This window comes from Pollicipes pollicipes, unplaced genomic scaffold (assembly GCF_011947565.3).
Source record: "Pollicipes pollicipes isolate AB1234 unplaced genomic scaffold, Ppol_2.1 Scaffold_7231;HRSCAF=8579_pilon_pilon_pilon, whole genome shotgun sequence".
In the NCBI taxonomy this organism is placed as follows: Eukaryota; Metazoa; Arthropoda; class Thecostraca; order Pollicipedomorpha; family Pollicipedidae; genus Pollicipes; species Pollicipes pollicipes.
The window spans coordinates 34,482,555-34,497,756 of NW_023597034.1; the positions used below are offsets into that span (position 1 = coordinate 34,482,555).

Sequence of the window (15,202 nt, forward strand, 5' to 3'; positions counted from 1 at the left end):
GCCCCGGGTAATCAAATCCGCTGCGCGAACACATGCCCCCACATAACACAAAATCAACAGCCTCTGATGACTCGAATTGAAGCACTTTGGTACCATTCCCATGTAACTAGCCTCTTGCACTGGCCGCGACTCCCCCCCCCCCCGTCCCCCAGCTCCGCCGACGTCACTGCTGGCCGGCCTGCGCCAGCTGCCGCAGCTGCTTCAGCACCGTGTCCTGCAGCTTCTTGCGATCGCGCTCGGCCCGCTTCAGCACGGAGAACATGTTCCTCTTGTCGGCATCGCGCAGCTTCTCCACCACGACGGTGGCACGCGCCGGACTGACGCGCGCGTAGCGGGCGTCGGGCGCACCGTACTCCTGGAAGTAGGTGGCCCAGTCCCAGTCGAGCACGAGGTCGAGCAGCTGGCGCAGGTCGGCGAAGCACATCAGCAGGGCGCCCTCCTCGAAACCGGCCACCGGCTCCGAGGCGGCGAACTCTGCCGGGGGACCGGGGCGACAGCGTCAGCTGATGGACGACGGGACTGCGACTTGGGGCGGCCTCCGGAGAAGACGATGGAATGGACGACCAGCGAAAGGGACATGGATGGGACTGTAAGAACTAAGGATAGCACATACGGTGACCGGAAGACGATTTGGTTGGTGGAAGATTGTCTCAACAGCCACTCGTTTTAAACGTTACATGACGTTTTAGGTCCTCTTCAGTGCTGCTTGGATGCGTTGCCAAGACTGCGCTGCAGCCTGAACGAATGCGACAGCGAGGTCGAGATTGGTTTCAGTTCAAATCGGTAAGCAATCGATACCGCTAAATCTCGCACATCCCACGAAGCCCGGCTACATCTCCAGTCGGCCTATCCCGCTACAGCACGACATATCTCCATCCCTGAGACGCGGTTACAAGGCTTCCGTCCACTCTATCGCCAGACGAGCAATCGTGCAGCGCGGCGAGAGGCGAGTGCCCGTCCGCCACAGATTGGCCGCACCTACAGAAGGCTCCGTCCTTCCTCCCGCGGGGACCGCCTCTCAACACCAGACACTCACACGGTGACCCCACTCCCGCCCTGGCGCCACATCGCAGCGAGTCCCTTCCGCGGGGATCACCCCTCAACACCAGACACCCACACAGTGACCACACTCCCGCCCTGGCGCCACGCCGCAGTGAGTCCCTCCCGCGGGGATCAACCCTCCACACCAGACACCCACACAGTGAGCACGCTCACAACCTGGTGCCAGGCCGCGGAGAGTCCCTCCCGCGGGGATAACCCCTCCACACCAGACACCCACACAGCGAGCACGCTCACAACCTGGTGCCAGGCCGCAGCGAGTCCCTCCCGCGAGCTCCCACCCAAGAACGCCATCCCCGCCGCCGCCGGCAACTCACGCTCGCACTGAATCACGTCCAGGTTGAGCTGCTGCAGCGCGCCGGTGGACAGCTGGCGCGCGTCCTCGCCCAGCAGCTGCTGCATCAGCTGCTTGCCCACGTGCTGGCAGCCGCTCATGCAGGCCGTCTGCGCCACCTTGGTCGGCAGGTTGGTGAAGGCCGTGAAGGTGGTGTTGAGGAAGTAGATGAGGTCGACCAGGTAAGCGCTGGCCGTGCCCTCCGGCTCTGGCAGCAGCCAGTCGTAGGCGGCCAGCTCGAGGAACTCGTCGATCTTGGCCTGCAGCTGCATGTAGATCTGCTGCTCTGTCTCAGCGCGGATGTCCTTGAACATGGTGTGGCCGACCAGGCGTGACTGCAGGCCGCCGTCCTGCTTCGGGTTGTAGCTGCCGGGGCGGTGAGAACTTAGCACGGGGTGCGAACGCGAGCGGGGCGTGCGGCATTCACTCGCGCCTTCAGGTGAGCAAATCGGGACTCAAGAAAATCAAGAAATCCGGACAATTACCTGCCCACTTCGAGGCAACATAGAAAGGGACATATGCATCTCAACAAATGATGAGTGCTGGCTGTGATGTCGAAAATTCGCAGATGATGACCGACGGTTCGATGGCAATGCATCCTCTTCACACGTGGGGTTTCAACTGAAATAACCAGATGGCCCTCTGCCAGTGAAAAGGGACTGTGGCGCAAAGGTTTTAACGCGTCACTGTTAGAATTCCTACCGATTGTAGTGGCGAACCATCCCCATTCCCACACGACCTGCGCCAACAGGCCCATGGTGATCCGGTGATTCCAGTGACGCTGCCCTGTTCACCCGCTCTGTCGGCATCTTACCCGGTGATCCTGGTGATGACGTCCTCCAGGTAGACGCTGGCCTCCTCCAGGTAGATGGTGTTGATGGTGATCTGGATGAGCTGCAGCAGGCCCAGGCCCGGCTTTCTGATCAGCGTGGCCAGGCAGCCGGACAGCGTGCGCGTCAGCAGCACGTTCGTCGATTTGCGCAGCACGTCGTCCTTCTCGCTCTGGCTGAGGTCCAGGTCTTCGGAGAAGCGCAGGCACGAGTGGATGAACTCCTTCACCTGCGAGTACACCTTGGGCACCATCAGCGAGAAGGGGAACGCCTTCGGGAATGGCGCCTTCTCCAGCTGCGCGTTGGCGTAGGGGAACACGAGCGTGATCTGCTCGTACTCTTGTTCCGAGTCCACCTGCACCGGGTGGTAGTTGTCGCTGTCGAAGATCTCGCGGAACACCTGCACCCAGCGCTGCATCAGCACCTCGCTGTAGTGGTCGCGGATGTCCAGCAGCAGCTGGTTCAGCGGCTGCACCGCCAGGCCGTAGTTGCGGAGCGTGTGGCTGAAGATCATGATGAGTCGCTTGAAGGTGAGCAGCATGTTGGGATCGGTGCAGCAGGCCGAGTGGGTCTGCAGCGCGGCCGTCAGCTGCGCCAGCGCCTCCGACCACAGCTGGTCCAGGTGGGCGCGCGTCACCAGGCCAGATGTGGTGTTGAGCACGTGATCTTCCACCACGAAGAAGCCGGCCACGCCGTGCAGGTAGTCACGCACGCCGACCAGCGACTCGTGCATGTTGGCCGGCGGCCGCAGCGCCAGTTCGCACTGCTGCTGCCGCTGCTTGCGGTAGTAAGTTTCGAACGCGTCGCGCGCGCCCAGCGCCGTGAAGATGTGCAGGCAGCGGTAGACGGCAGAGAAGTTGACCATCTCCTGCGCGGCGCCCTCGTCGTCGGCGTCGTCGGCCGGCTCCTCGCCGTATAGCGCGATCGGCGAGATGGCCTGCACGCCGAGGAAGGCGAGCGTATGCCGCTTCTGCATCGCGGGCCGCGGCGCGGCCGCGTCCAGCGCGCACTGCTCGGCCGCGTGCCGCATGGCCACCTCCCCCACGCGCGGCGACTCGCGGCGCGCCTCCTCCAGGAAGTCCTTCAGGTCGGACATGGACGCGTCGCGGATGCTGTCGCGCATGCGCGGCACGCTCTCGCGGATCGTCTGCGCGAAGCGGTGCTCGGCCACGCGCGGCAGGTACGTGAGCTCGAGTAGCTCGAGCGTCTTGAGCGCCGGGTAGAAGCGCTGCTCCTTCATCTGTCGGCTCAGCTTGGCGTACGTCTCGAGCACAGGCAGGCACGCCATCAGAGCCGTCATGCCCTGCTGGACGTTCGTCTGCACGCGGCGCGCGCGCGCCAGCGTGTCGCCCTGCTGCAGCAACTGTAGCGACACGTCGGCCAGCTCCTGGTGCACGCCGACCACCTCGTGCTTCAGCTTGCTCGCCTCCGAGCGCACCTGCAGCAGCTCCCGGATCGAGTCGATGAAGCCCTGGTAGTGGAAGCTGCACATGCGCTCGATGTTCTTGTCGTGCTCCTTGATGCGGTCGTCCAGTTCTTGCATGAACTGCTCCTGCTCCTCTTTGTCGTACACGTTGCGGAAGGTGGAGCCCCAGTAGTCATCCATGCCCTCAATCTCCTGGATGAAGATGTCATGTCTGGACTTGGTGACATCCTTTGAGTCTTTAGGGGTCGCTGACTCCTCCATTTTGTTTGTTGAGTTGCCAGTTTCTGGTTCCATCAGTTCCCATATCACACCACTCAATAAGCTCTCAAAATAATCACAACTAGACAACCATGGTCTTGGCTTCACTTGGCTTCCACCTACCAAGTTCGGGTAGCATTTTGGCCTGAAATTAAAACATTTTATGACATTTAACTAAACTAATATGAATGCATCACATGGTTCATATTACTGGCTCAAACTGTGGGCTTGCCTACTTGAGCATCTTTGTAACTGGTTCTGGCTCTCAAACTTGGTCAAGGTTCTGCTTGCTTGTGCTTTCTTTGCCACACCAAAGTAAGAAGTGATAATCAAGGTGAAATGAACAGTTGAATATTGTTGTTATTTTCAAGACATTCCATGCAATTAGTCACATTCATCAATTCAACATCTGATGGCAGATGGGTCTGGTGTTCAGAGATGCTGCATGCACATAAAAGCAGCGCTCCACATTTGAGCAAGACTGAGGTCAAACCATTCTTGCACACCAGGTCGATAAATTTTCACCACATGGAAAACTATAAAAAGCATCTCAACAAGTATCACACCAGACAATGCATCGATACATTTCAGCCAGCATCAACTAATAGTTATGTCTGATTTAGGGAACTGCTGCTGTAGATAGGTATAGTGAGTGCACAGCAAAATGCTGCAAACCTCCTGAAACCTGACTGAGCCTGTGAAATGCACTATAAAAACATGTATATCACTGTGCCAGCTAATGAAAGACAGCTGAAACCAGGTTCAGAGACCACTACCTGAACCATGATGCTGGTGCCTAAAGCCTGCTGATGCAACCAACTGGATTCAACAAGTCAAACCATATTTTTTGTTTATACCTGCTTAGCTCAGTCTTCAGATATGAAGCTTATCAGTGGAGGTGTGAGACAAGTTATGGACAGCCAATTATCTTCTTAAATTTGTACTTGAATTTAAATAAAATTATTTTGTTCAATCAAATAATAATTTTAGTGCATACCACAAAACACGCTCATTTTGATGACACTTCTCCATTTTGTATGGAGTGTGGTGCAGTTACACATCATATTATGGATCAACAACAGCATGTGAATGTTGATCGTACTAGCAGCAAGGGTCTGTGGAGCGACAAGGATCTGACGCTGGGCGCCCCATGTCGCATGCTGAGGTGTCAACCACTTAGCTGTTATTCCACCCATAGCTTTGCTTGGCAAGTGACCTATTAAACAGTTCAGTTGAGATTTTTGATGTTGGCTGTGGCAGAAGTGCCATGATATAAATTTTCTGCTTAAATATCATACTAGTTCATCTCATGGTGTTGAGGTCCCTCAATCTAAAATATTACCTTCAGCCTGGATGGAAAAAACACAAGACACTGAACATGTCTGCTGTAGCAGTGACCTTGCAGCAACAATTCATCTCTTATACATTAAATATCCAAGTCCTCAGAGCTTGGTGGGTGGCCACCACCAATTTCAGTGCATAGAGCCAATGTTTCAAGGACTTTTATTGTAACAATTTGAGGCCAGAATACCCTGAAAACAAATTGTTAAGCATGCATTGCTAACACATCAGCTCAATTGGCCTGGTCTGTTTAACACACATGAGTTAGGATGTAGCATACTGATATCTTGTGGATTTCCAGTAGTGACTTTGCAGACTGGCCTACAGCAACCACTTGCCTGACTGGGCCAGTAACTGACATTTGCTGCATGCACACATTGAGGAGAATTTCGATACCCTTTTTGCCTTAAGAACACTTATGCCATGTCAACAAGATTCAAGCATTCTCAGTAGAACAAAAATAGAGGCAAACGTGATGGAGGCGCATCACCAGACCTACGCTTCCTACGCATTTCATTTCTTCATCTAATCCGTTAGCTGTTTGGTATTAAGAGCTCTGATCCGCTATGTCTTCACAGCAAATCCACATAGAAAAGACAGCGATTTGTCAGCACAGTAGGCTACCTAAGTGTAACCACAACAACCTCCCACCGCGGGCGCTGATCGACTTGTTTACATAGGGCGCAGCGAGCGCAGTTCACTGCTAAGCGCTTGGCGCCAGGCAATGGAAAAACTCCACAGCAAAATAAATTAAAGTGCAGCCAAAACATACAGATGGCTGGAGAGTCAGTTCCCGGGGCAAATTTCAGCTATACTTTCCCACCGAACTTGACATGGTAATAAGATTTACGACATTCATGATCTCATACTAGACTTGTTATTGCAAATATTGAACGATATGCCCCCGAGGCTTATCAGGCCTTCTATCGGGCTTAAGCCGCTCAGCCGGCGTGTGCATGATCAGACCCAAGGTCCAAGTAGTGATAAAAATAGAGATATCAAGCCGGTCTTTTGGGTCTTTATTTGCAATGACGCCTCTCCGTTGCGGTACTTCACATGTCCCGTGTAATGTACACACGTGGCGAATTTTCAGCAGGCCATGCGGAAAGCTTCCCTGCTTCCCTTCATGAGCACCGGAAATGGGACAGGAGCCAAGGACAACCTTTCCGAATATTTAATTCTGCACTTAACGGCGTTGTCTGGAAAAAACAAAACAAAAATGGATTGCTGTCTCAGCTTGGCAGGATTCCGGGCATGTGTTATTTTTTTCTGACAGCATATAATGAATGCAGATATCACAGGCGTGGTGACGGGGAAGGCACATCCCACTCTTGGCGAACGTCTGAATTCAACCCCATGGCGATGCACACAAATGTCCCATGCTTATTCAAGAAACGACTTGCTTTCAGCACGACCTGAGCCGTCCGCCCCCCCCCCCCCCCCCGGTGAACACAAATAATTCGACTTGGTACTCTTGTCGCCCACCTCTCCTCAAATGTCACGAACAGTGTGATCAGTTAACAGCACTTTTACGCCACGTCCTCTGATCAGGCAAAACTCTTCCCAGCGTTGTTTTCCACCATGAATGTGTCGGCACGCTGCTCCTTGAAGTTCAGCCATTGGGCGCAGTCGACGCACTCCAAAACCACAACCACCAAGTTCAGTTGCGGAGGCGGGCAGGCAGCGCTGCTTGCGGACCTGCTTGTGATGTGCGCTGTGCACTCATTCCCTCGCACACCGTCACACTCCTTGAATCGAGCCCCGCAATGCTGAGCGATGACAGACAACAGACAGCCAACTCGTTTATTTTCACTGGACAGCTCCAGGGGAACAAGCGTAGACATTCGCGGTCCTATAGTCAATAAATTCCCAATTGCACTGAGACGCAAAGCTATCTTAGCCCTTGGCATAACAAACAGATGCGTAAAGACAAGTATTTTATTGGACAAATCGGATGGTTCCTTACATGACAAAATCCACAAACGATATAATAGAAGCCATAGCGTAAAATTTCGACAAAATGAACGTAAGCCAACATCCAACTGAGTCCTAGTATGCATGTATGTATGTATATATATGTACGGTAGCTGGGTGGCGCGTGGCTCATATGGCAGCAGGCAGGTCAACACAAGCCCGGGCGGACAGCGGCCATGCGGCGCCCACGTGCAGTGACACAACCAAATAGAAAACGGCCCTGGCCGGGACTGCACCAGAGATCGAGACCGATCACGCGTCGGGTCGACGCCCGGCCGTCCCCCTGTCCGTCGTGGGGGTGACTACAAATAACACGTGACACAGCCCGGCGGCACACAGTCCAGGGGCGGGGCGGGGAGTTTGGCAGGCTCGCGCGCTCGCGCGGATAGACGACCGAAGGACAGCGGAGCCGACTCGCGCAGCACTACTTACTGTTACTCGGTATAAGAAACACGGACATGAACATACGGCGCGCTCGCGTGGCGAGCGACGGCGGCGGCGCGCCGGTGCGACCCCGGGCGGTGCGGGCGGCGCCTGGCCGCCGCGCGCCCGCCGTCCGGCGCCACCCGAAGGGACAGGCGGAGGCGGCGCGGCGCGCGGGCGGCGGCGGCCAGACGCGGCCGGCGCGGCCCGGCGCTCGGCGGCGCCGGCGGCCCCCGGCGCCGGCCGCGCCCAGTCGGCTGACAGCAGCACGGCCCTGAGCCCTGGAGTGTGGTGTTGTGCGGCCGTGCTGCCGGCCTCCGAGTGGGCCGGCCGGCGGGGCCGCCGGCAGCGGAGCGGCGCGGCCGCCCGGCGCCCGACGCAGCCGCTCCGACATACACCTGTAAAACTGGACATCATAAATAACTTACTTTTCACAGCAAATCACGTGATGATTATTTTGCCGTTAAACACAATAGTCTACATGTAGTGGGCGCCGGCGCCGGCGCGCGGCAAGGCGGGGGAGCTGTGCGCGTCGCTCCGTCCCGCCCCGCGCGACCGCCGGGCGCACCCTCTGGATAAGCCGAAATAAAACTGATACTGACGCTCAACTGAATTGGACCGGCGGCTGTCACGCGACCGCTCCGCACGCTGGAGCGTTCGCGCTCCCCTCCCTCACGCTCTCTCCCTCTCTCTCTGCTCGGGCGCGCCAGCAGACGCGACTAGAAGTGCGGCCCAGCCGAGCCTGTGCGTGTGCGCGCCGGGCCGTCCGGTCCGGTCCGGCCCCGTCTGCGGTGGCGCCGTGCCGACGGCCGCCGCCGCCGCGCGCGACGGCGGCCGCCCGGCCGGTAGTAGGTAGCGGGTAATCATGACCTGGCTCACAAGACGCCGTCTCTTGTATGGCAGTAGGCAGGCGGGCGGCCGGGCGCGCCGGGCGCCGCCGCGGCGCACGCGCGCCTCACTCGTCCTCGCGCGCCGCGCCCAGCGCACGCTTACCCTCACATCGTGGTCCCATCATTCATAGCATCCTAACTTAGGTGTGGGCGCCGGCGCGCGCGCGCGCGCGCGCGCGAGCACGGCAGCTTAGTCTGGCGCACCGCCGCGCGCCGCGCCACACCCTGAGCACTGCCGTGCGCGCGCGGCCGCCGGCGGCGCGGCGCCGCCCGGCGCCCGGAAGCGGCGGCTGAGGCGGACGCCGGCGCCGCTAGTTCCAGATTTTCAGAAAGCTGTCCCAGGAGCCGGTGCAGACGGCCATGCCGTCCTCGGTCACGCCCAGACAGCTGACGCGATTGTCGTGGCCGGCCAGTACGCCTGTGGGCACGCGCGTGTCACCGGTCAGGCGGGCACACACGGCCAGGGGGCACGCACACGCCGGTCAGGGGTAGACGCTGAGCAGTGATCGCCATTCAGACAGGTAGATAGGGAGCCGTTCCGACATGATGCCGTGCCCACCCACTGCGCAGGCGCACAACTGGTTAATTACATTGCGTTGCCGCGTTTCATTACGCCACAGGATTCTAAACTAAGGCAGGTAGGCATACAAGCTAACACGTGTGCTGCCGGGCTGTGTCACGTGTTGATCGGATAGCACACACAGTGTATCGTCAAACATGTACCCTCGCTCAACACTCAAGTGCGCGCCCTGCGAGGTCTCTTTTCTCGCTCACTCCTCGCACAGCGGGCTGGACGGCCGATCGACTGTGGCGAGTCACTGCGTTACGGGTCCCCGAGCCCAGACTGCTCAGTGATATGCCGCGCGAGACGCCGTGACTGGCACCTAGTGATGGCCCGTCGCTCGGTCAGCGAAATGAATACTAACTGCACTACGTATTCGATGCCCACGTCGCTCGAAAAGAAGCACGGCACGTTTATGACCGCCGAGTATTCTTGCGTCCTATTGTTTCGTAGCCATCACGCAGAACAACGACTCAGTGATATATGACTTCCTCGTCCCTCATTCCAACGCATCTCCGTGACACTTTCAGGACCAACATCCCACCAGCGTCTCCAGCCGCCCACCACCAGTGTCCTAGAATTGCCGACTTTGGGTGTAAAGCGACACCCTATGAGGAGGAATTTTTCACTCCTTTTTCCCCATACTTCATGTGAATTTTTCATTCCTGCCTGACATTGTCTAATCGCACGTGCCAAACCCCTATTTCCCTTTCTGAGGTTTTCAGATATCATCTAAAACCGAGCCCACTTGAAACCACCAAGCCTAAACGAGGCTCCACAGAACCTGGACACCAATGGCTACTGTCTTGTCTCGCCTTCATCTGGATCATGTCTATGTATGCACAGAGCAAGGGCGCCAGATATCTTCAAGCCCAAGGAACCCCAGCGACTTCATCCGCTTGCACGCATTAAGTTTGGTTTGTTTACAAAATGCATCACAGCCGGCAGCTGTGTGCCAGCTACAAGGTTTTCACCCATTCCCTTTTTTTTGTCTCACCACCACACCACGAAAGCAGAGCCTGTTGCAAACACCAGCAAGGCTTGGTAGAGAATTTTACTCCACGTATTCACTCCCGAAATGCAGGAGAAAACATTCAAGAAATGTCTTCTTAATCAAATTTATATGATGAATATCACCGTTTGAACACTCGTATTAACAGATTTTAAGTCAAGTCCGGCTGATTACAAAATTTTGCCAGAAAAGTATCAGTCTTTACATTTATTTAAGTACTTTTGTTTTTCTTGGAATCATACGAGTGTGATACCACTCTATTCATCCTTCCTTTTCGATTGTCCTTTAGAGGTACCATATGTTGCTTAAAATGTTGACCAATCTCTGCAAGATGCTCCAAATGCAAACAAATTCACAGGGTATGAAGGAGACAATTTGAGGCACGCAACTTATTTTTACGCCATTTTCGCCCTGTTGGACCCTCGGTTAACCATTTTCTTGGTTCATGGCGGTGCTCAATAACCATAAATCTAAGTCCTTTCGAGTGTCTAACTCACCAGGCTACCTGACAGGGCTATCCTAATGCTGCCATACGAGGTTTGGGACATACCTGACGCAGCTAATACAGAAGTGTTTGATGGCGAAATTCTGCGCTCTGGAGACGTTCATCATGCACACCTCTTACTTGTTTCGCATTTTAATCTTGTAGATTGGTGGACATGATTGATATTTATATTTGGGGGGTGTAAAATTAAAATTTTGGGGTGTTAGAAAATTAGCTTTATCATGTTTTTATCACAAGTGCTGCTGTCAACAGATAGGTGAGTTGAGATGATGTTCAACATATTTTTAAAAAAATAAATTTGATCCGAACCCTTGAATGGATGGATTTCTGAGATCAGCGCCCACGCTAAGCAGTGCTTGTTGTGTGAGCTCTGACCCCCACCATCCGATCGCGCAATCCCAGGCAACGGCAGAATTTAGTGGCGAAAGCTTAACGTGCCGTAATGCTCGGCACGGTCCGTCCTGCCCTCTGACGTCAACTGACCTTTAGCGCGACCGCTGCCACCGGCCTATGGGTTACTATAAGTTGGGTTAAGTTGGTTAAGTGCATGGCAAGTGGCAATAGGAATTGTGCAAGAATCAGTAACTCACAACTGTTGCTGTGACACAGACAGGTTAGCCAGGATGAGATGAACTGAGGCCTCTTTAGGTTAGGCATAGTTAGACTGCTTTCATGGAAATAAACATTGGTATTTTGTAAGAAACAGTGGCAAAATGTTTGTTTTCCCTGGCCCCATCTGGACAGAAGCCAGATGTATGTCTATTGTGTTTGACTTGATGATGGGCTGATGTGTAGGAGTCCAAGGTTTTTTTTTGTTTGAGTGTTTTATGCTTGTTGAATTTTTTGTTGTCATTTTGTCATTGAATCCCTTTGCTTTGTTTTGTGCTAAAAGTGCTGTGGAAGGGAAGTGCAAAGTGCAGCATCAAATTATTGATGTTAATAATTTTCTACGCTTATTACACTGTCATGAAATTACTATATTTCAAAGTATTGTTTCACTTTAATGGCCTAAGATGTTAAAAAACAAACAGCTTTGTCAGGTTTCTGATATTACATCCATGCCAACTTGAAATAGATGTCTTTGTTTGCTGAACCATGAGTCACGAGCTCATAAGTTCCATCTTTTGTGAATTAATTTTTTCACTCCCGCACGGGGTTTTTGCGATGGAATTTTTCCGTCCCACCCTAGTTCAAAAGCGATTCTAGCCCCCTGTCCACCACCCCCGCACCACACGCCACAGGCTCCCCAGCCCCGGACACCCACCGGCCCTCTCCGTGCGCATGGCGTCCCAGACGTTGCAGTTGAAGTCGTCGTAGCCGGCCAGCAGGAGGCGGCCCGACTTGCTGAAGGCGACACTGGTGATGCCGCAGATGATGTTGTCGTGCGAGTACATGGCCAGCTCCTGGTCGGCGCGGATGTCGAACAGCCGGCACGTGGCGTCGTCCGAGCCCGTGGCGAACTGCGTATCCGTTCGGGAAGAACTGCGCGGCACGGGCGGACACGTGTCACCGGGGCGGGGCGAGGCGGGCCAGGAGGGGGCGGGTGCCGCGCACACGGCGGCGGTGTCCGTCCCGATACAGGGGACACCAGCGCGGCCGCCTACCACCGTCAGGTTGAGCGGCGTCATGAATGATCAGCACTTCCATGGCTTTATACGCTTGAAGGACACACCAAGCTGGCGACAATTCGCACGGCATTCGCCAAGAGCAAACCAACGTTAGAGTTACTTGAAGAAGAGAAAACAGAGACGATCAACACTGCCAACGCTAATGACGTCATGAACGACACACGCAGTAACTGCACACTGACAGCGATATATGCGAACAACGGGGAGCCGCGTGTTGACCAACTATCATGCTTCTACGAGTCGGGTTGACTGATGATCATGCTGAGGATATGGTGCGCAAGATTGGAACACGTGAATGACGAGGACAGGATCACTAAGAAACAGATGGGGCAACATGTAACCAAAGTCCAAGGAAAACCAACGAGAAGGGTGCCAACCAGCATGCGGGGAGGTGACGCCAGAGCCGGCCACCGAAGCCAGAGGAGACCGGTGGCCCACCTCCGGAGAACCAGAACCCTCGGGGAGCCATCTCTCGCGCGTTAAGTGTCGGGCTCGCCTTTTCGATGTAGTCTCATGCACCAGTCAATGCAAGGTGAGGACAACCAGCCAGTGTAGAGACCCGGGACCAGTTCAGTCGCTGCGCTCCCGTATTGTGGGAACTGTGAGGAGGCCCGTGTATCATACTGACCCGACCACCTGAGTACACGCAAACTGGCGTCGCCAGGAGACCATCCTGCCCGCTTCAGGGGACAGTCCCGAACGGGGGGGGGGGGGGGGGGCACTGCCGGAGGGCACGGCCCGGTGGCGGCGCGAACAACACTCAGCGGAGTGGAATGAACATCGCAGTCAAATGATACCTCCCAAAGCGCCGGGACGACCCCGAAAGCTCCGCGAACACTCACAGCTGGGACGGCTGCCCCTGGGGCGCAGGGGGGGGGGGGGGGGGGGCGCCGGCGCGGAGTCGTCGCCGGCCGTGACGCAACAGTGAGCCCAGCTAACACCGAAACACCGAGGGCGGGCGGGTCAGCCCAGCCGAGCCGGGCCGGGCCGGGCTGGACGCCGGCCGTCCGCCCCACTTACTGTGACCGCGTTAATATCGGACTCGTGACCGGGGAACGTCTGTTTACACAAGCCGTCTCGGACATCCCACAGCTGCAAGTAGGCCCAGCGAGGCGTTAGTGCGGGCCCGCACGGCGCCCGGGTCCGGCCGGGTCAGGACTGGTCAGGTCAGAGGAGCTGACGGACGGCGGGAGGACGCGCGGCGGCTGGCGCGACCGCCGGCGCGGACCACTTACACCAATGGCATTGATGTCAGACTCGTGGCCGGAGAATGTCTGGCGGCAGATCCCTTCGCGGATATCCCACAGCTAGAATAGGCCGGTCAATCCCATCATCAGACGATCGTCACCACATCAGCGGCCACCAGCGCGGCCACACCGGCAATAACGCTCGCGTCCACCTCGCCAAAACAAACAACCACGCCGACCACTTCATGCAGCGACACCGCGCCGCACACTGCATCACCAGCCATATGAGGACACGGCTCCTCCGCCCGCGGCGGTCCCACGGGCTGTCAGCCAGCCGGCCGGCCGGTCGGGCGGCGCGGCGGCCGTACCTTGGCCGAGGCGTCGCAGGCGCCGGACACGAACGTGCGCATGTCGGGCGCCAGCGAGAGCGACATCACGTCGCCCGTGTGGCCGGTGAACGCCGTGCACTGCTGGCCCGTCTCGATGTCCCAGAGGGCGCTGAAACGGCGGCACGGCCCGGGCTGTGACGCCGGCACCGACGGCCCTTCCACACGCCGCGCGGCCGTGGCGAGTGCACGGACTGGCGGCCCGAAACGAGCCGAACCCCGGACCCTCGCCCACGACCGGACGCCGACGGTAGCGCGTTGACGACGATGGCATTCGCCTGCGGCGCTTCCAAGACTTAGGAATGGCCCTACCATAACAGCATGGCGTGCCACGTCACAGGACAATATCACCGACCAACACACTGCCGGGCTCCAGTCTGCGGTGTGCTCCTGACCACCCCTGGCACATTCTCTGGCTAACTGTCCCATCGCAGCCCGCGCCTAGCCCCCGCAGCTGACGTCGTGCCCCCGCGCCGCCGGCGGGGGCCGGCCGGCGCCTCGGTCCGTACCAGGTCATGTCGCCGGAGCTGGTCACGATCTGGTTGTCGTCGACGAAGCGGCAGCAGCTGAGGTAGCCCGTGTGGCCGGGCAGCTCTCGGCTGACGCGTACGCTGCCCTCGCGCGTCTTCAGGCTGTGGCAGGCCGGCCGACGCCGTCAGGGCGCGGCCACAGCCGAGGGGAGAGTGGTGCATGGCACCACCCCGGTGCCGTGCACGGCCACTCACAGCACGGCCGGCACCATATAGGCCAGTACAGAGTACAGTGCAGTACAGTACAGTACAGTACAGTACAGTACAGTACAGTACAGTACAGTACAGTACAGTACAGTACAGTACAGTACAGTACAGTGCAGTACAGTACAGTACAGTACAGTACAGTACAGTACAGTACAGTACAGTACAGTACAGTACAGTACAGTACAGTACAGCACAGCACAGCACAGCACAGCACAGCACAGCACAGCACAGCACAGCACAGCACAGTACAGTACAGTACCGTACCGTACCGGTACAGTACAGTACAGTACAGTACAGTACAGTACAATACAGTACCGTACCGTACCGTACAGTACAATTACAAACACATCCACATCAGAACACACCACACCACACAGTGTAGTTACGTAGTAGTTATGGGCGCCGCCCGACAGCTCAACATCCTCATCAGTGTAGCAAACCATAGCAGCAGTCTGGCAAGACCACGGCCAACTGAGACGAACAACACGACAGTCACAGCGCAGAAACATAATGGCCACAGCACAGCACGACACTGCCGCTGGAAAAGGGGCGAACGCGGCGGCCGCTGATCTGCATCAAATCTAACGGCACGGGACACCGCGTCGGACACGTGCTCGGGCACACGTCACGCGCAACGCCCTATCTTTCCG

The 15,202-nt window shown here is 56.5% G+C and overlaps 2 protein-coding genes across 7 annotated transcripts in view; both read right to left on the reverse strand.

The window, feature by feature from the left end:
• Window positions 1–140: 140 nt before the first annotated feature.
• Window positions 141–5,929, reverse strand: LOC119109665 (exocyst complex component 6B). Of its 6 annotated transcripts, none has more exons than XM_037233384.1 (4): window positions 5,925–5,929; window positions 2,208–4,052; window positions 1,377–1,759; window positions 141–474 (listed from the first exon to the last, which is right to left on the reverse strand). In XM_037233384.1, coding segments are annotated over exons 1-4 (2,541 nt in total). In that variant the 5' UTR covers window positions 5,927–5,929; the 3' UTR covers window positions 141–163. The 6 variants fall into 6 exon arrangements, with proteins under 6 accessions (XP_037089279.1, XP_037089282.1, XP_037089280.1 ...); XM_037233387.1 differs by lacking the exon at window positions 5,925–5,929 and adding an exon at window positions 5,900–5,921; XM_037233385.1 differs by lacking the exon at window positions 5,925–5,929 and adding an exon at window positions 5,873–5,918.
• Window positions 5,930–8,794: 2,865 nt separating this feature from the next.
• The window catches only part of LOC119109071 (guanine nucleotide-binding protein G(I)/G(S)/G(T) subunit beta-1-like), a 29,788-nt gene continuing 23,380 nt past the window's right edge, over window positions 8,795–15,202 (reverse strand). The window contains 6 exon segments of the mRNA XM_037232611.1: window positions 8,795–8,953; window positions 11,879–12,080; window positions 12,082–12,096; window positions 13,263–13,334; window positions 13,798–13,927; window positions 14,325–14,447. Coding sequence (XP_037088506.1) covers window positions 8,847–8,953; window positions 11,879–12,080; window positions 12,082–12,096; window positions 13,263–13,334; window positions 13,798–13,927; window positions 14,325–14,447 — 649 coding nt within the window. The 3' untranslated portion in view covers window positions 8,795–8,846.